This window comes from Ceratotherium simum, chromosome 21, assembly GCF_057802395.1.
Source record: "Ceratotherium simum simum isolate JZ-2026a chromosome 21, ASM5780239v1, whole genome shotgun sequence".
Taxonomy (NCBI): Eukaryota; Metazoa; Chordata; class Mammalia; order Perissodactyla; family Rhinocerotidae; genus Ceratotherium; species Ceratotherium simum.
In genome coordinates this window covers 27,291,505-27,311,349 of record NC_141920.1, presented here as the reverse complement: position 1 = coordinate 27,311,349, position 19,845 = coordinate 27,291,505, and the positions used below count along the sequence as shown (strand labels likewise).

Here is a 19,845-nt window from a genome sequence, read left to right as displayed (position 1 = left end):
TTCCTGCCAATGGAGGATGGGGGAATAACATGTTCTGAGTTATTTTTCCCCAAACTGAAAGGTTTTTATTTCTTCATCGTGCATATAGAAGACAAAAGTGCCATCAATCCTCTTCTAATTGGACAAAGCCACCTCATGAACATTTCTCTGTTTAGAAGCAGAGATGTCAGTTACAGCGATGTCAATTACAACACGGCCACTGGGGCTCAGAATCAAGACCATCAGAGTTACAGATTTCTTTTTGCAGGTTATCTTCACAACACGTGAGGAATGTGGTAACAATTTCCAGTCTAAGTCCTACAAAACCACCTTATTCAAACTACTTCTAAGTACAGGGTTATATTAACAGGCCACAACAACTTGATTACAATCATGAATAGCCACACAAGTTTCCAAATGGCATAGAAAGATTACATTGACATTCTTTTAAATGTTCTCAACGAAAAGCGAAAAGCAATAAGCAGGCGTGGACAGCTCACTTTGCCCAGTGGGCAGAAACGGAGAAGGGGATGCCTAGGGTCTTACTTAAAAGCAGCGAAATGAAAAATTACATATAGCATTAACTTTCTACATACAGAAGGTTATACCTGGACCGAGAGGACCTCTCAAGTTGTAGTGTTCTGTTATTAGTTCTTCTATTTTTTTTCCCCCCAAAGCCCCAGTAGACAGTTGTATGTCGTAGTTGCACATCCTTCTAGTTGCTGTATGTGGGACGCGGCCTCAGCATGGCCGGAGAAGCGGTGCGTCGGTGCGCGCCCCGGATCCGAACCCAGGCCGCCAGTAGCGGAGCACGTGCACTTAACCGCTAAGCCACGGGGCCGGCCCAGTTCTTCTAATTTAAAAAACCTATTGGTGAATCAAAAAAGTTAGGAAGAATCAGGGGGCTCTCCTCCCTCCACCCTGCGGGCTCTCAGCCATTCCTGCCTTTCCGCTGGCTCTGGCTCTGTTGCACTCCCCTGCTGAGAGCACCTGCCCCTTTATTTTGTGTCAAGGTCTCTCCATGTCCTGGGGAGCAGAAGACAAGGCCTTCCATGGGAAGGGGCCTGGGTATGGTGACCCTCCAAAATTAAATGGAGACAGCCCTGAAAGCCGGCAGAGGGGGACTTGGTGGAGGCAGCTAGGTTCTTGTACCTACAGGATCCCATGGGGGGTGTGGACCTGGTGGAAGAAGAAAGTAGAGTTGGGGCCAAAGTTAGTCTAAAAGGACACAGCACAAAACAATGAACTATCCCTGCCCCTGGGGACCTAGACCTCCTGGTCTCTCTGTTCAGCAGCCTGGCACCATCCCCCCTTAAAGATTCTAGGCCTTGCTGACCGGGCAGGGCATGGAAGCAGAGCAGGCAGAGAGAGCTTGGGTGCACGGGACAACCTCCCTCTCTGGAGTCAGTCAAAGACAGGCAAATTCAACAAGAAAGCCCATCTCCTCAGCTGTCTGTAAAGAACCTTGCTTCTTCAGTTTATTTTCTGTTTCTGAGCTGTCACTTTAAAGAATAAAAAGAAAGATGTGACGACTGGGAAGGTGTAGACAGCCCCCATGACCAGAAACACCCCCTCCCCAGCACCTCCAATCTGGCAGCCTAAAAACAGGTGGAGACAGGAGGAGCTGGATTCTGTGTGAGTCCAGTGACTGGGGCTCAAGGAAGTAGGATTCTGGAAGGGACCCCGTCATTGCCCTGCCTTGAGCAAACACCCAGACATGCCAGTGCAGCAGAGTTCCTGGGGGTTTGGGGGCTCTCTTGTGCATTGGCAGGTGGCCCACTTGTGTCCACAGGCAGTTCTTGAGGTCCTTACAGACCTGGGAGCAGGTAACAAGGTTAGTGGCAGCCCGGGCAAAATTCACGAGAAGGGCAATGGCCAGACGTTGGTAGGGCACGGTACAGACCTTCACAAGCTGATAGCAGGCTGCAAGGTAGGACCAATGCAGCCGTAAGAGGAGCAGAGTGGTCACAAAGAATGCATTGCCCACTTCTCTGTGTCCTTGACCTCACCCATGCCCAGAAGCCTTCTGCTGGCTGCATGCCCATTCTGCTAGGTGCCCAACAATCCAGTAGCCTGGGGTGGCGTGGCCTGTGAATGTCCAAGGCCCTGGAATGTCCAAGTCAGGTTGACAGCCAGCACCAAATGCACCCATTTCATCTGGGGTGATGAGACTCGGCTCGCCACAGCCAGTGTGCAGGGCCAGCATAAATATGAAGCCCAGCATGTTGTGGCCTCGAAGCAGTGGGCCTCGAAGAGGCACTGGTCCTTCTAGCAATGACTTGTGGGTACCCATGTCAAAAATAGCAGAAAGGCCATAATCAAAGATAGGTCCTGGACATGAAGACAATGGCAGTACATGTCCATAGCATTGGGTGCTTGAGTAGACACTGGCAAGTGACAGTCACGTGATGCATGAAGGCCACATGGAAACAGAAGAGCTTGGCCACGAAGGCCACAATCTTGGAGCTGAGTCCATTGAATGTCCAGAGTGGCCAGAGTGCACAGAAGAGAAAGCAGATAGCAGAGTGCCATCACTGGCCTAAGCACAGGTCCACAGGAGGCAGAAGGGACTCTTATGTAGGGGCCAGGTCCCAGGGCAGGACTTAGCCAGACTGGCACCCGTAGGGCCTAGCGGGCACCTCTGTGGGCCACCTGGCTAGGCCTCGCCTGGCTCTGTGGGGCCTATCCCCCAGCAGGTAGTATTGCAGGGGGTTGGGCCACAAGTCCTCTTTAATAATCTGAGCAACCCTGTCAGCCTCTGGGAGGCTGTGCTGTGAGAACCAGGTGAAGAAGCTGCGGACAGTGTCCCGGTTCCTGTGTACCAGAGCAGGGGGTTCCTGGCCCCGGTGCCATCGGATGCGAGTTGCGATTGATACTACCCGGCCTGAGGATCTGCACTCATACTCCTTCACGATCACCTTGTTCCGGAAGTAGGGGTTGCTCCAAAAGCGGAACTTGAACTTGCAGCCAGTCCTGGCGTGCCTGAGCTCCCTCACCTCCAAATTCATCAGGTAGCAGAGCATGTCTTCATCTCGGGGGCTGATCATGGCTGACAGCTGCGGGTGGTTCAGGAAGGCGGTGACCCAGAAGCCAGGAATATTCTGGATGATGAAGCTCCTACGGGCTAGGTGCAAACGGCGCATGCGCCCAAACCTGCGCTCGAGTCGCAGGTAGGCCCTATCCGCCTGGGCACTCACAGCCTCCAACTCCCACTGAATGGCCTCCAGTGGGTCCACAACTGGGCCATCAAGGTTAAGGGGCCCCAGGCCCTCCTGCGCTTCCGCTCCCACCTCCAGCTTCTCCTCCTCTACCAGCTTCTCCACCACCTCCATCTCCTCCCCTACTTGCTGCTTCTCCACCTCCCCCTCTGCCTCCTCCTTGAAGATGGCGCCCTTCTCAGTCGTCACTTCCTCGGCCTTCCCGCCGGCCCCAGCCCGAGCCCCCCACCCCTCTGCGCCACAGGTTTCTGGGTCCTCATTCCCGATAAAGCCGTTTTCCGGGCTCCGGTCAGTCGCCGCAGAGGCCGCTTCCCAGCACCCTGGGACAGGCAGGGCCGTCCCGGGGTCGGGGTGCCCGCGTCCCCCGGCTTCACGGGCCCCAGCCGCGGGGACCGGGCGCGCTCCCCCTCCCTGCGCGGGGCCGGACGGCGGGCACGCAGCGGTTTTTAGGCTCCTCGCACCCTCGTCCGCCATCACCTGCAGGAGCCTCTGGCCTGGAGGGGCTCGGGGCGCGGGCGACACTGCGGGTTCCGCGAGAGGGACGGCTCGGCGGCTGGCTGCAACCGCGGGCGGGAGGCGGGGAGACGCGGTCTCCTCCTCCGGGGGGCGTGCTCCGCCCCTCGCGCCCCCCCCTTCCGGATGTGATTCGCAAGGGTCCCCCGACTGCGGGGGTCAAGGGGCCTGGAGGCTTGGCGGAGGGGCAGGGGGATGCGACCGTGGACGCCAAACAGAACTGGCCCCAGATTAGTAGGGCGCTGGCGGGGGAGGTGGGGTGAAGTGCAGGGATGAACCAACAAGGAGCAGCTCCGAGCAGGCACCAGGGATCAGTCCCAACCCCCGGTCACGGATCAGAGAGAATAGTCCATCACCGCCGCCACGCCAGGCGATTACTTTTCCCCGCATCTGCGCATCTGCGGTAGCCAGGTGGGAGCCGCTCAGCGCCCACCCTCGACTGTGGCTTTGCAGAGGATAAATTAGCCGTACGCAGAGGACTCAAGAGGTATCCCTTGCAAAGACTGACCAGACTCAAACTGGGAGCCGCAGATGATGGTAATTGTCGGACACATGGAGGTGCTCAAATATTTATAAGAAAGGAAGAAACAAGATCGGAGTAGAAGGATCTGGGACAAGGGAGGTCTCAAACGCTGCCAACCAGGGAGCAAGTGGGCATCTGCCTAGTTTCCTCCACATGAGGTGAACTGTCCTAGGCCAGTAGGCTGAAACGTGGACATTGCTTCACCCTGTCCTAGGCCCAGGGGCTACCCCTTGCTCTGTACCAGCCATTTCTTTTTTTTTTTTTTTTTTTTTTTTTTTTGGTGAGGAGATCAGCCCTGTGCTAACTAACATCCGCCAATCCTCCTCTTCTTTTGCTGAGGAAGACGGCCCTGGGCTAACATCTGTGCCCATCTTCCTCCACTTTATATGGGACGCCGCCACAGCATGGCTTGCCAAGCAGTGCGTGGGTGCGCGCCCGGGATCCGAACCAGCGAACCCCGGGCCGCCGCAACGGAGCGCGTGCACTTAACCGCTTGCGCCACCGGGCCGGCCCCTGTACCAGACATTTCACAAATGTGAACTCTAGTCTGAAGTACAGGGTCTGTGCTTGGATAGGATAAGATGGACCAGCTCCTGCAGCCCTGATCCTGCAAATGCATCCACACTTCTGTGGTCTCGGCTCCCAAACTTGTGGCCTATAGAAATCAATACACCTAATGCCCATACCCCCCCACCCCCCCCACCTGGAAGTCCTTGCCACCTCCTACAGAAAGCCTTCCGCCTCCTCCCATCCAATGAATAAGATAGCTCTGAGCCCCTAGACCCATCCTAGGGTATGCACCCCCTAGAGGGCAAGGTGGATTGCTGTGGGGCCCTAGCTGGGATCTGACCCATTGGGGTGGACAGTGAACATCTGTCAAATAAATGGAAGGCCAAAGAGATGAAGAGCCAGCCCACTGCCTTTGTACCCAAAACACCTGTTACACACATTAACACTTGTTAATGTCCCATGGATTCTGGGGTTGGACTCCAGAGTGACTTGCACTGCTTGGCTATGGATGCTGGCGCCAGACCACAGAAGTTAGCTCAGTCTGAGCCCTGGATGGGAGGATCTCAGTATGAGATGGGGCCCAGCATAGTGATGACCACGTTCGTTAGAGACTGACCAAGCAATGACGTCAGGTGAAGTCACGCCAGCCTCTCAACAGTCTGTCTGAATCCAATGAGTAGGCACAAGCGTGGGCAAGGTCAGGTCCTAGCTCTGTCACTTACCAACTGTGCACCTTGGGCAGTGGATGAACAGTACCCCAAATTCCCTTTGAGAAACCACTCCTCCCCTTGTTCTCAGCCTTGTCATCACTGGCGTATAGTGACTGGTTTGGGGATGGTACAGAACCCCAACAAGGCCAATAAGACAGGAGATGCTTACTGGGGCTTCTGTGAATAAAAGGACTCCTCTCTCCTGAGAGAGCTTGACAAGCGTCCCTTTCTCTTCATAGTCAGCACTGTGTGAGAATGACAGGTGTGGAATCGTGGCAGCATTCTACTCCTACACAAAGGGCCCCCACTTTGTGGGGCCTGAAGATGACGTCACAACTGCACAAGATAGGGCAGAGAGAAATAGGAATGCTAAGGCCAACCATGTTTGAGTCACTGGATCAATCCTAACCTAAAGAGCACTCTACATCTGGCATTTTGAGTTATATGAAATTTCATTGTTTAAGCCAATTTGATTTTTCTGACACTTGCATCCAAGATTATGTGATGCCACTTACCTCAAAGACATCCCATTAAGATCTTCCATTTCAAAGTACAATGTTTGTAGGTGCTAATGTGAAGGGTTGTTACCATCTGCCTACACTCACCATCCCATTGGATGCTAAAGATGTCTGGCGATTCCAATTCTTCCCCAGGCTCTCTCCAACCCTTTCCCAATCAGACAGGTTCACAACTTCCAAACACATCATTCAGAAGTTTTTAATAAACAACTTCATTATAAAAACTTTTTTTGAAAATGTAATTCTGTAAAACATTGAAAAATCTACTTTAACAAAGATACGCCCTGTGCATTTTCTAATGGCACTTATATTTTACAATTAAAAACCTTGTTTTATATAAAGCCAAAAATACTCCAAGAGGTTATTCACTGTGTTTACAAAGTGCTAGAAGGTTTTGTCTTGTATTTTTCTCTCTTTAAATAATCTGGCATTACGAAAGAGTGGCTCCAAAGCCTTGACCACTGGGAGGGAGGGAGGCGTATGAGGAGCAGTGGTGTTCCAGGAGTTCCAGTGCCGATTACTGAGGTGGAGAGGTGCATATGGGGAGAACTGGCTAAGGAAGTCAGCTTCCATCCAAAGAAACTAGACTGAATACTTCTAAATCCTTCAGAAAGGCACTGATCATCATGGTGAATCCTCTTGTCAACACCAGAACACCCCTTTTCCTTGCCACAGACCCTATTCTCCAGTGGTGAAGGTCACAGCCAGTTCCTTCCACAGCAGGTTCAGAGCTTCAGGAGAGGCCAGGGTGGGGTCTCAGAGGAATCTGGACTTTTCTGGCCAACACCTGCCTAAGGCAAAGTTTCTTATTACATAAATATCCTTGTTAAAAAGCAAAATATTGATCCTGTACAATATAAACTGTTAAAAAAAAATCGTGCTTAAAAACAGCTCCTAGATAAGAGGGGAGGTGGTGAGGGGGTGGAGGAAACAGCTACCAAAAAGAAGGGGGGGTAGGGATTTAAAAGTCTACTAGGGAAAGTTTAGGGCAATGGGAGAATTTCAACTTAGGACAATATCTACGAGCAAAAAAGTAATCACACCTGCTTCCCGGATTTCCATTAACAAAATGCCATTTGTAAAAGGTTGGGGGAAAAAACTCATTGGTGCTCCTCTCCCTACCTCTCACCTCTTTTAAGATGTGCACAGATCCTTTGAGCTGACACAGCTGGGCATGTCATGCCCTGGCCCCCAGGACTGCACTCAACCCAGACCAGCTATTGTGCAGGGCGTGAGGTGCCTGCCCCCTGTTCAGGGTAGCTCATCGCTGACAGAGGTTGGAGGAGGTGGTGGGGCAAGGAGACATCACCCCTTTTTCCTGGTCCCTGTTTGGTCTCTGCCACAAGCCATGGCTCCTTTCCTGGGCAGATGCCCCTCAGGCTCTCATGGCCTCATTAAGGGTACTGAAGTGGGTTTGGTACTGAGTGTAGGATAAAGCTATTCTTATCCTTTGAACAACCAGGCCAATAAGGCTTTTTTTTTTTTTTTTTTTTTTTAAATTTTGGGAAGAGAGGTTTAAGAAACAGCTGGGTGGCTATGGTCCAAAAAAAGGTAAAGGCAGATGTTCCTCTGCACCAGCAAAGTTCACAGTGACAGGGAAATTCTTTATGGGTGTTGAGGGCATTGAAGGAAGAGGAAAGGAGGGGCAGGATGGAAGGAAGAAGGGGAGGGAAGGAGGGGCAAGGCCCCAGTTACAAGGTTTTAAATAGTTGCTTTGCCTGTCCTATGAGTTTCCCAGCATCACTAATGGGGGGTAGAATTCAAGGAAGGGACAGGAAAGAGCAGAGAGGAGGGGACTCCTCTAACAGCCCGACACTTTATATTCTGTGGCCAGAGGCCCATTTACCTCTGTAAACTAAGGGTGCAGGGAAGGTGGCAGGGAGTGGTGAAGGGTTGCTGGGTCTAGTGACGAAGACCAGAGACAAGGAGAATGGCAGCACTGAGTCCTGCTTAGATCCTCACATACCATTCCCTGTAATACGAGTCCCAATAACATGCACAGCATGCAGGAGGTGGCTGCGTACCAAAGTGGACGCTTTTAAAAATAAACCTTAATTAGTCCCTGGGACTCACTGAAACTAATTTTTAGAAGCAAATCACCTAGTCTGATTCTAACCTTGCCAGACATTTTTATATCTGGTTTTGTTTTGTCTTCTTAAAGGTATCCCAAGCTACCCTACTTAAATCAAAACATGCTTATTTACTTGACATTACTTCCAATCAAGGGCCAGGGAGCTACATTTTAAGGCTTTCACCTCAAACAAAGAGTACTGGCCTGGGCTGAAGCAGAAGCCTGGGTCTTGAACATGCTCAGTTCCTGATGATAAATCAAAGTGATTTCTAGAGAGAAGGGGGAGAGGGGGAAGACTGGGAGGAGGCTGAGGCAGTTCCTTGGTAGTTTGTCCTGAAACCCTAGTGGAGAAGCCAGCATGAGGCACCCGCTGAGAGAAGTGCCCAGAAACTGCTGGCTGCATCTGTAGGAGTTAACAGTAAAGAGGTAGAAGTGTGTTTCTGAATCAGAGTGGAAGTGTCTCAAGAGGGTCCCACATTAGTGGTCCCTGAGCTGCCTCCCTTCCACAAGTGGGAAGAGCGAAGCCTATGCAGAACTGAGATGAAAGAGATGGAGTTCAGCCGGGCAAGGCCTGTTGCTGTCTGTGGCAGGGAGCCCCACAAGTCAGAAAAGAACTAATCATTTGTTGCAAGAAACCTTGCTGCTGAGTGCCGGGGGCAAAACTGAGGGGGGCCACAAAAGGAAGGTGGAAGTCTTTTGATGGAGGGCAGAGAAGCCTATGCACAGTGTCCCTGAGTCCGTGGGGACTGCAAAGTGGAGAGAGGAGGGACACTGGATAAGAAAAAAGTTTGGTATGGGAGGCAACGATGTACCCACAGATCAGGACTCAACTGTCCACCCAGTCCTAACTTTCTGAAAACTCTTCTTCCAACAATTCCACAATTTCCTGGAAAAGGAACAGGTAGGAGAAAGACAAATGACGGGTTCACACCCTCTCCTTTGCTATCCACACCAGCCTAGAACTAAAGTCCCTCCTTCCAAGACTAATGATAACAGCTCATGATGTTCAGGGTAGGGGATAGGGAATAGGGAGGTGATGGAAGTGGGCATGCCTTTCATTTCTTCCCCTCTCCAGTTCAAAAGGAGGATGAGGGGGCCATGATGTACTTGGAGAAAAACAGAATTGCAGATCTGTGAGAAAACTGCTCCAATCTTCTTCCCTGCCTTCTGTGGACGCTGCTGAGGAAGGCAGAACAGACACAGTCATGGAAGATGGCAGAGACTGAAGCAGTCCAAAGTCAGTTTATTTCCCCACAGGGGAAAAATGTGACCTCAAGTGAAGAGAAGTCAGCGAGATCCGACTCCGCCTTGTAAACAGGGCTCCAGTAAACACCAGGTACCAAATGGTTCCGGCTGGTGCCAACTGGAATGGACTGGTGGGAATGGATTCATGGTGTGTAAACAATGTTCACTGCAATCATTCTAAGGCTAACAGCTTGGCAAGGGAAGTGAAATGATGTGTCTGAGGCGACTGTGTAAACGGTACCGTTGCTGGACAACACTGACTGAAAATGGAGGTGTTGGTACAGGAGGGATGGGGGATAGTGGGGAAGAACAGAGGCTCTTTTTCTTGCCCATTGGTTGGAAGCAGGAGATGGAGCCAAGTGACCCTCTCCGGAAGTCTGACCAACTGCTGTGGGGTCTGCAGGTTGGGACCAGAAGGCAGGCTTCTTGGGCTATTTCTCTTGAGGTCATCCAAAGTGAAACCCTCCGGGTCTCCAAGAGACCTCTCCCTTCTCCGAAGAAAAGGAGGTGCTGATGCTTTGGAGATGGAGAGGGCTAAGTGTGGCTCCCGATTCAGATTTAAAAAATAAAAGTAAAAATACCTGAAGTCCTATGGTATGAGATCTTTTCATGGGGTTGGGGCTCAAGGCTCCTCCTGGAACTGATCCTGGAGCCTGAGCCCCCAAACCAAGTGCTCCAAACAGATACTGGAATTTTTTCTTTTTGAACCCAGCTCTGAAAGCTCAGCTGCCTTCATGGGGGATGCAGATGGGGTAGGTACTGAGGCTCCCTGACAGAGCCCAAGACTGAGCTGAGGGCCTCCTTGGGGACTACTGGAATGCCTGGTGGAAACGAGGCAGGGTGGTGGTGCTCAGGCCAGAGGTGAAGACAGGAGGCAAGGAGTGCAGAGGCCCGAAGTTCAGCGGTCCCCCAGGTCCCGGGGAATCTTGAGGCTGAGCTTGCAAAGTGGTGAGCAAGGGCTGTGCCTCGGCCTGGGAGTAGCCCATGACCAGGCCTCCTGTGGCCCCGGGCGGGTTACACGGGGGCAGGTTGAGTGGAAGAAAGCCCAGTAAGTGGGAGAAGTCCACATTAGCAGCGCAGAGGGCCTCAGAGAGGTTGGCGGGGCTCTTGGTGAGCAGTGCTTCATCTAGGAGGGCCGCAGCTGCCGCCGGCTGAGGTGAGGCGGGCTGGGGTTCAGCGGATGAGAGAGACAAACTTCCAGGAAGCTCCGCCAGAAAACTATCCACCTCCACTTTGGGCAATTTGTCAGGCAAGTATGAGGTAGATCCAAGCTGGTATTTTGGAGGAAGCTGAGGTGGGGAAGAGATAGGTGAGGATTCCAGAGGGTAGCTCATACCCATGGGCAGCGTGTTGTGCACCAGGGAGTGTGGCACGCCCGCGCTGGGCATGGTAGGGATGTGGGCACCATACATGCCCATGGGCAACATGCCAGGGAAGGCCTTGGCCCCCATCACGTCCCGAGAGGCCATGCACAGCACAGGGCTCAGCTCTTCCTTCACGCTGACTGTGGAGCTGCAGCTGAGTAGGCCTAACATGTCCACTGGCTCTGTCTTGATCTTGAGCAGCTCCTGCGAGTGGCTCTTCTTGACATGACGCGTCAAGTGGTCCTTGCGGCCAAATCGCTGGGCACAGTACTGGCACAGGAAGTCCTTTCGGCCTGTGTGCACCACCAAGTGCCGCCGCACATCCTTACGAGTATAGAACCGCCGGTCGCAATGGTCACAGGGGTGCTTCTTCTCCTTGGCACCGCCTGCTACCCGGCGTGAGTGGGCCTTTAGGTGCTCTAGCAGGGCCTGGGTACTCTCAAAGGTCTGCAGACACACCTTGCAGCTGAGGTCACCGCTGCTGGCAGCATGCATGGCCAGGTGGCGCCGGTAGCCTAGCTTTGTATTATAATTCTTACCACACTCGGAACAGTGGAGGGCCTCTTTGTTGGGGTCGTGGGTCTGCAAGTGGTTCCGCAGATGGTCCTTGCGGTGAAACATCTTATCACAGTACATGCACTGGTGGGGTTTCTGGGCTGAGTGGGTGGCCATGTGCCTGGGGGTAGGGATAAAGAATAGAGGAGAAAGAAGGGAGATCACAAGGGCTGGCCAGACAACCGAGGTGTCCATTAACAGGGAACTAGATATAAAAATTATGGTAGAGCCACGCAATAGAATGAAATGGAATACCACCAACTATATTCTATAGATATCCTTGCCCACCTACAAAATCACATATGTACTGCTCTTTGCAGCGTATTTTGTAGTAGCAAAAAATAAGAAACAATCTAAATATCCATCAATAGGGAACTGGTTAAATAAATTATGGTAAGTCCATAAAATGACTCAACTTTTAAAAAAATAAGGCAGCTTTATAGGTACCCACAGGGAACAAGCTCCTAAATTACAGTAAGTGGAAAAAGCAATGAGATAGAATAGTGCATGTACAATGGTACTATGCATATAAAAGACGAAAAATATATGTATTATTGCTTGTATGTGCTTACAATATTTCTGGAAGGATAGTTAAGAAACTCACAATACTGGTTGCCTATGGGGAGAAGAAATGGGCAGCTTATGGGTGTGATGGAGAATTTTCAAAAGGTATACCTTTCGGTACCTTTACAATTTTGAATTATGTGAATATATTACCTTTTCAAAAAATTATATTTAAAATTTCTTAAATAACACAATAAAGGGAAAATGAAATACATCTAAACTTCCTGATCTGGAACAATCTCCCAAGATATAGGGACTAAGTCAAAAAAGGAAGTTCAGTATAGTGTGTGTAATACAATCCCTTGTGAAAATAAAAAGGGAAGGGAATACATGTTTGAATGTCTCAACAAGGATACACAATAAAATGACCCCACTCGTTGTTTTGGGGAGGAGAATAGTAGCTTCGAGTGTGAGGACAATTCATTTTTCACTGCGTGACCATCTGTACCATTTAAATTGTTTGCAAACCAGCAACATTTAAAAAAACATTTCTATGGCATGGCACCTCAGTGCCTTACCTGCTCCCATCTGGTTGGAAAGCAGCTCAAGAGTCCAGAACTGCAATCCAGAGCATACATTCATACATTCAGAACCAACTCAGCAAGACTTCGAGGGCCCACCACTTGCTGGGCCCTGTGTGAGCTATGTCATTAACCTTCCCCATAAGAGGCCGAAGGGCAGCCCCGTCACCAATAAGGGGCAGAGGGAGAATTTACACACAGACCTCCTTGAGACCTGGGTTCACTTAGGTATGCCACCGCTGTCTCTGGTATAGCACCCAAGGATCCTTTCTATCTGGACAGTTTCAGACAATATTACCCTCGTGCTACGTGTGAGTGCTCAAGAGTGCTCACACCTATGAGGGTTACTATTAACCTGCTGGTTAATAACTGATGTGATAACATATGAGAGGGAGGTGCTGAGTGATCCACAGTCCATTTCCCTCATTCTGCAGGTGAGGAAACTGAGACCCAAAGAGGTTTAGTAACTTGCCTAAGATCACACAGTGACTATAGGTGGAATGGGAGCTTCTGCCTCCTGGACCAGGACCTTTCCTGCAGCCTCCCACTGACACCCAGACTGTCACTAAGAAAGTCTAAGAAGATGGCCCCAACTGGAGTCCACCTAAGACATAGGAGTACACAGAATCAAAGCATTCCTGAGGACCACAGAACTGTCATGAGGGCAATCCTGGTCACACACTACCCTGTTACCTGTTTTAGTTCCTTCCTATCAATTGTCTTCCAGACAAGGAACTGAGGTTTTCTGTGGTCATCTTGTTCACGTATTTACTTGTTTACCGTCTGCCCCACTATTAAGACAGTAAATTCAAAGACGGCCAGCTACCCCATCTGTCTGGCTCACTACTCTGTTCCTAGCACCAAATACTGTGCCTGGTATTAGCAGCAGCTCAATAAATCACAGTTGGACAGATGAAGGACTGTGCATCAGGCAGACTATCTCATTTGTAAAGGACATGTTCCTCTGATGGAAGGGCAAGGAAAAAATCAAAATCGCTTCTGAGCAGGCCTACCACCCTTCAAAGCTGCTCTGCCATATCTGCTTTACACCAAGGCTTTCACATTTCATTTCACTTTAAGTAGAGGTTCTTGGGATTACAAGTTTCAGGAAAGCCACTGACGCAGAGAACACCAGGGATCCTATGGAGACAGAAGTAATCATCTGAGTGGCAGTCTGGTTCAGTAGAAGAGGCAATGCAGGACCTAAGAAGTTATGTGACCTTGGATAAGTTACTTCCCCACTCTTAGCCACCACTTTAAAATTTACAGATTGGACCAGAGGGTCTCCTTTTCCTTCTAAAGTTCTAAGACTCATTCCTAATTTCTGGCTAAGATTCTCACCATTACCTGACAGGGGTGAGGGAAAAATAGTATTGAAAAAAAACATTTAATCTAGTTTGTTCATGCTTGTCTGATATTGTACCCATCAGATTGTAGTGTCTGAATAAAAAAATACCCCCATTAGTTTTTAGTGAGCGACCTCAAATGGCTGGTGTTCAGGGTATACTTATGGGACAAATTAACCTCTACTCTTCTGCCACAGAAAAAGCCCCACACTCAGTGGAGTCTCTCTAGCTTTGTCCTGTGGGAAGGAAGAGGTATAGGAGTGTCACCTACCTATACAGCTTGTACTTGGAGGCAAAAGCCTTGCCACAGTGCAGCTGAGGGCAGCTATACGGTCTCTGCTCTGGATGGGGGAGGCTGTGAGGTCTCAGCTTCTCCCCATTTGAGAAGGGTGTCCCCGAGATTTCACATTGGCATTTCACTTGACTCTCCGCCTCCCGGCCCCGAGGCCTGGGAACTAGTTTCCAGCCCACTTCCTCCTCCTGCTTTGCATCTTGAATCCAGGGGGGAACGCTGGTGAAAAATGTGGTCATGGCAAGGCTAATGGCGAAGGGCCATGTTATTCAGAAAGCCTCCCCATCAGCTCCACACGGGCTCTCTCTCTGTCACAGCCTTCAACGCAGCCTTCAGAAAACAATCTCTTCACCTGAAACATCAGAACACCTGGTGTTAGGGAGCCCCATACCATGAAAACATGGGCTCTGGAAGCAGACAGATCCCCGTTCCAATCCCAGCCCTTCCACTTAGAAGCCTTGTGACTTGCAGCCAATTACTTACTTCCCTGAGTTGTTTCCTCATTTACAAAATGGGCTTAATAATCTCCTAAATCATAAGGATGTTTTGAGGATTAAATGAGATAATGAATATAAAGCATTCACCAGAAGACTGGGCACCTAGTAAGCGCTTAGTGGTAACTTTTAATACTAGTACTACGTAGGCTAACAGGAAACAAGATAATCTGAGGAAGTAAAAGCCCTAAACTCCAAAATTTCTCTTCTGACTTCACTTTTACATCCTTTCCACTAAATTTGGACATAGCAGCTCCTCCTCCTCCCCTTTACCCTACCTCCCTCTCACTCACTACTTTCCACAGTTCTCCTCCTCATGGAGGTGCTAAGGAGCAATAAAATGCCCAAAAGGCAACAAAGGAGAAGGAAAGAGAAGGCTTTACTTAGGAAATTTACACCCTAGAAAGTCAGGCCCTGTGCCAGATGTGTTTCTTACCAGTGCACCAACATCAAGAGGTTCTGTCTGAGGAGGCAACAGCAGACTCAGCATTTCCCCTAGACCAGTACTGGTCCCATCCTGCCCTCCACTACCTCTCTGGGTTTTGGGGCCCAGACCATGCTTCTTTAGCAAAGCCTGTCCAACACCTCAAGGCGTTGAGTGGCCCCTACTACAGACCCTCATGGCACACATGCATTCCTCCATTATGAGCAGGTAACACACTTGCATTAGAACTTAGTCTCCTCCACCAAACTCTGATTCGTTGAGGGCTCAGATCATCTCTCTTTATCTCCACACACCTAGCATCTAGAAGAGGACTCTCAACTTTCTTTTAGACAAGTACATTAGTCACTGAATGCAAGCTGATTCTCATAGGCTAACTTATGCTCAGGAAGGTCTGGTTTAAACTGGGTTCACAGCCCTTCCAAAGTGAGGAGCCAACATCTTGAAGTCTGATCCTTTCTCTTGGGGCGGCAGGGAGGCTAGAGCAAAGACGACACAACTTCTTTCCTGACATCAACTCAGAGGAAGAGAGGATGGGAGTTACCATACTGACTCTCAAGAGTGGGACAAAAGACCCACATTCACACTCACAAGCTCATCACAGATTACCAACAGCAATGCAACTTGCTAAAACAGGGGGATTCCCTTTGAAGAGGTCATGCCAAAATTTGGTCATGAGGCTTTTCCACGTGAAGGGAGCAAAGGGGGTATCTGGGGATTGTCCACGAGAATCTGGGGAGGGCTCCAACTGCACAAACTAGCTGTGGGCCACAGAATGCTTGCTCAGCTCATTAGCACCTGCTGCTTACAGTGACCATTCATCCAACGGACTGGCTGTGAACGAGATGATGGGATCAGCGGGTTCATGCCCCAGAGAGCTTTACTCATCATTAACGTGAGCTACCTCCTGTTCAGGAACCATTCCTCTTGTTGAAGAAGCATTGCAATGTAATATGATAAACATTTCCCCATCACAAGTGGAGATTTGCCTATAAAGATCTGCACAAAGGTGGCTGCATTTTGCATGAGTCACATGCTGGGAAGGGGTAGGCAGCACTAAACACTAGTTCCACTTGAGCCTTCGAGTCACCATGGCATATTTGCCTGCTTCACTATAAACCTCAAAGGCCTCTGACGTCTGGCTTTCATTGTTTAAGCCCCCTCCTTCTTTGCAAGGGTGGAATTACCTGTTTATAACACCAGTGATTACTATGCACCTTGGAATTCGGTAGAGAGCAAGCACGAGTTTGAATGTCTAGTTTGGAGGGAATTTCCCCTACCTTCAAAGTCAAATTCTGCTCTCCCTTGATATCTGAAATCATGCACCTGAGCCTCTGGAAAATGGGGAATGGCAGCCAGACGGAAGCAAATCACATCACTTTGGCTGATGTAAGAGGGGAGTATGGCCCTGGAAATTCCGCACAAACTCAGAAAGAGAATGGTACGTCCCCCACCTCCCACACGTCCACCTCATCTGTTCTCCTGAACAAGCACAAACAAGACACAGCAGTTTAGTATGCTGCTACTGAAAGAGTGAGTAATGGGCTTCTAGGAAAGAGGCCGGTGGTGGCTAAGAAGAGCTCGCGAGGTTGTACTGATAGAACCAAAGCAGGAGGGCAGCAGCCATGTGCTTGCCCTGATCTGCATTTAATGTGGCTATGGCTTTAAAAAGAAAACAGCCAACACCCTGATCCTATTCACCTCATGCTTTTAAAAAGGCACAGCAGAAATCCTTACCTACAGTCACCAACAGGCTGCTGGATAACCAAAGCTGCCAGTGTTACCTTAGGAACCCTTTTGGGAATCTGGTCTCTCTTCTTCTGTCCTTTGTCTGCAAACTCCTCTCATCCAGGTAGATGCCTGGGTTTCTCTCACATTATCAGGTCTGTTCCCTCAGACTTCCTCCTCAACAAAACTGTGAAAGAATTCTGCTTCTTTCAAAGCTGCTCTGCTGGTCTCACACTAACCTTAACAACTATAGAGAAGCTGACAGAACCTGTTCCCATAAAACAAACAATCAAGCCCTCCCAGTTACTGGTATAACTCAGTATATTTTCATCCTGAGATTCCTTCTGGCGCCTAATCTTAAGGAGGTAGTGTGGAAAAGAACCTTGGACTTGCTATCAGAAGAGCTGCCACGTACTGGCTGTGAAACCATGGGCAGGTTACTTTGTTTCTCTGAAACTCAGTTTCCTCAATTTCTAAAATAGAGATTTATTCTCCTTGCCTATAATATTCTCATGGACAACTAAGTGAAACAACACTCTTCAAAGTGTCTGATATAAAATGTGTGAATACACGCAGTGCCGTCTCTAAGGTCTAAATTGTGTCTGCCTCTTTTCCGCACGGTGCCGGAGTAGTACTTTTTTTTCCCCTTTAATGTTACTTCTCAGGCCGCGGAGTGAGTTTCCTTCCCTTCCCAAGATCTCCCCAGAATGCAGCCTTCCCCTTTTTCCTCACAATTAACCCTCAGTACATCCTCTCTAACCAGTCCTCCTTACTTTACCTTCCTCCAGCACCACATCCGGGGCCAGAGTTCTCCCACTTTAGGAATCTCTTCCATTAAGGCTCCATACCCCAAATACAAATGCTGGTTAAAAACTCTGTACGGCCCTCTTTGGAAGCTGAGAGGAGACAAACTGCTCCCTAGTCTGCCTGTCCTCTGTTGTGTGCCATGACGCCTACTGCCCTCTGATGAAACTATAGTTTTTATGGTGTTACATCATCTCTATAGAAACTGCGTTCTTTCTCCATTATTAGCCTGTTTCCTCATCTGTAAAGCTAAAAATACTTACCTCACAGGCTTGTTGTAAGGATTATTTTAGTCAGGTATGCAAAGGGTTCAGTATAGGGCTTGGCTTGCTGTAAGTACCCAACAAAAGGCAGCTATTATCTCTGCCTTTGTATTGACTTGCATGTTCCCACCTTCTGCTGCCACTTGAATTCTCCCAACCCTCCCAAAAAACTGTTGAGAAGTAGCCTCCCTGCAGCAAGGAAAGGGTTAATCTCCAAGTGTTCTTAACTAGAGAGACCCACAGAGGATTAACAGCTCCACTTCAGTGACTGCCCTAAAATAGCTTTTATCCCTCCTGCCCAAGAGCTACTTGGGGATCTGAAGAACTCAATTCAACACCTGCCGAGGAGGAAACACAGCCGGGAACGTTCCTTGGGGTGGACAGAATCTTCCCTTAAGCAGCACCCAGAATAGCAACTGGGAAATTATATATAGACTTAGGGAAAAAAAACAGATCCTGACCTGGGCACCAGAAACAAATCCAAAAGACACACTGACCGGCTGGAAAACAGTGAGAAGGAAAGAGGGGAATGGGAATAGCTGCCCCTCTCACACACTCTAGAGCGGTGGGAGAATTAAATTACAGGGAGGCTGGAGAGTCTCAATGACTTGCATCATTCCAGGAGACATCAAACAGGATTAACAGGGGTTGGATTTACTCGCGGGCTGCTAGTTCTTCTGTCAGTATAGACGGGCCCTCTTTGGAGTCCCTTTAATTCACTATTTCCTCTGATTCCCGCTGCCTCCCACTCCTGACCAGGGCTTGGGCAAATGGCTGCAACTCACTACAGCCCCATCTTCACGAAAAGGAAAGCTGATTAGATCGCCATGCCAATCTGGTGGCCTCACCTTGGGGGGGAGGGTTAGAAACCCAAGGCCAGACTCGATCACAGTCCCAAGCTGACAGGTGGAAAAACACACAAGCCAGGAGACACGCTACACTTGCAGGTGTCAGCACCAACAACTCCTTCACACCAGTTGTCCCTTATCTTCCACCTTACAGGTCCCTTTCCCCCACCAAGCTGGGGCGGTGGTGTGGGACTGGATTTGCAGGAAACAGCCTGGCTCCTCCGGCAGCTTCTAGAGCACCCCACTGTGTGGTGGGAAAGGTTCAACTCCCCTGGGGTAGGGAGAGATGGGAGTGGACGGCTGTCGGAGAAGGGACAGAAACTCCGGGAGAAGTCTGGAGGAGACCTCGGGGATGGAAGGAAGGGCAAGCAGGGTAAGGAATCAAGAGCGAGTTAAGGAACCGAGGTAAGGAATCACGGGGGGTCTCTAGGGGACCCCCCCAAAAGAGATAGGGGGATTATAAGGGCCAGAGGATTCCAGGAGTTGAAGATAGAAGCGAATCCCCTGAATTTCAAGACAATCTCAAAATGGGTATCCGGAGAGAAGACGTCTAAGGTTTGGGAGTATAGTCACTAAGAAGAGAAGTAGAGCGAGGGTTTATTGGGGTTCCCCAGAACCAGCTATCTGAGGGAGGCTTCAAAAGGGGTTATGCGGCTCTGGAGGATGAAACAGAGGGACTACGCGGAGCAGGAAAGGGGGTTGTGTGGGTCCGGGTAGGCGTGTCCGAGAGGGAGCAGGTGCAGCTTATCTGCGTCCCCCAGCCCCGGGTCCCTGGTAAGGTCAGGAGCGCGTTATCTGGGTCTCCAGGGAGCCTGGGGGTCGGTGTGGGGGACCCTCAAGGCTGCGTCTCCAGGTTTCGGAAGGGAGGGGGCCGATGGGGTTTCTTCGGGTCCCCCAGACCCAGGTATCGGGTCCCGGGAGAGTTTTCGTCCCCTGGGACCTATGTGGGCCCGGGTTGGCGCAGAGGGGGCCCCCGGTCGGGGGTGTGGGCGACCGCGCTGAGGGGCCCGAGATGAGGGGCACCGCCGCTCCGGGTGCCGGGCGCGCGGGCGCAGCGAGACGGCCTCCCGCCCCGCTCCCCGCCGTCCCCTGGGGCCCTCGCCGGCACTCACCGCGCTCGGGACCCCGCGCTGCGGGCCGGGCCGCGCTCGGGCTCCGCCAGGCCCGCTCAGGCCCCGGTAGTGGCGGCGGTCGGGCCATTGTGCGGTGCATTGTGGGAACCGCGCGAGCGGGCGCTCGGGCCGTGGAGGGGGCGGTGCCGCGGGCTCTCTATGGTCCCGCCCGCCGGCTAGAGCGGCCGGGGCGGCGCGCGGGTGGCGCGCGGGGACCGCCGGGAG

At 50.7% G+C, this 19,845-nt stretch overlaps 2 protein-coding genes across 3 annotated transcripts; both read right to left on the bottom strand.

The window, feature by feature from the left end:
* Positions 1-39: 39 nt before the first annotated feature.
* Positions 40-4,490, bottom strand: LOC101389177 (putative testis-specific Y-encoded-like protein 3). The gene has a single exon (XM_004442484.3). It carries the CDS (start codon positions 3,669-3,671, stop codon positions 2,583-2,585), a length of 1,089 nt encoding a protein of 362 aa, XP_004442541.1. The 5' UTR covers positions 3,672-4,490; the 3' UTR covers positions 40-2,582.
* A 1,655-nt stretch (positions 4,491-6,145) lies between these two features.
* On the bottom strand, positions 6,146-19,734 carry PLAGL2 (PLAG1 like zinc finger 2). 2 transcript variants are annotated; one of them, XM_087445428.1, is made up of 3 exons: positions 19,621-19,734; positions 13,909-14,281; positions 6,146-11,327 (listed from the first exon to the last, which is right to left on the bottom strand). In XM_087445428.1, the coding sequence occupies exons 2-3, from the start codon at positions 14,166-14,168 to the stop codon at positions 10,097-10,099; spliced, it is 1,491 nt and encodes a 496-aa protein (XP_087301554.1). In that variant the 5' UTR covers positions 14,169-14,281; positions 19,621-19,734; the 3' UTR covers positions 6,146-10,096. The 2 variants fall into 2 exon arrangements, with proteins under 2 accessions (XP_087301554.1, XP_087301555.1); XM_087445429.1 differs by lacking the exon at positions 13,909-14,281 and having other exon boundaries at positions 19,621-19,709.
* Between the last annotated feature and the right edge of the window lie 111 nt (positions 19,735-19,845).

Excerpts from the sequence above, each read along its gene's own strand:
- LOC101389177 (XM_004442484.3), bottom strand. The coding sequence starts at position 3,671 with ATGGCGGACGAGGGTGCGAGGAGCCTAAAAACCGCTGCGTGCCCGCCG.
- PLAGL2 (XM_087445428.1), bottom strand. The coding sequence starts at position 14,168 with ATGACCACATTTTTCACCAGCGTTCCCCCCTGGATTCAAGATGCAAAG. Across the intron at positions 11,328-13,908 it reads TCCAAGTACAAGCTGTATAG|GCACATGGCCACCCACTCAG; the intron begins GTAGGTGACACT and ends CCCTACCCCCAG.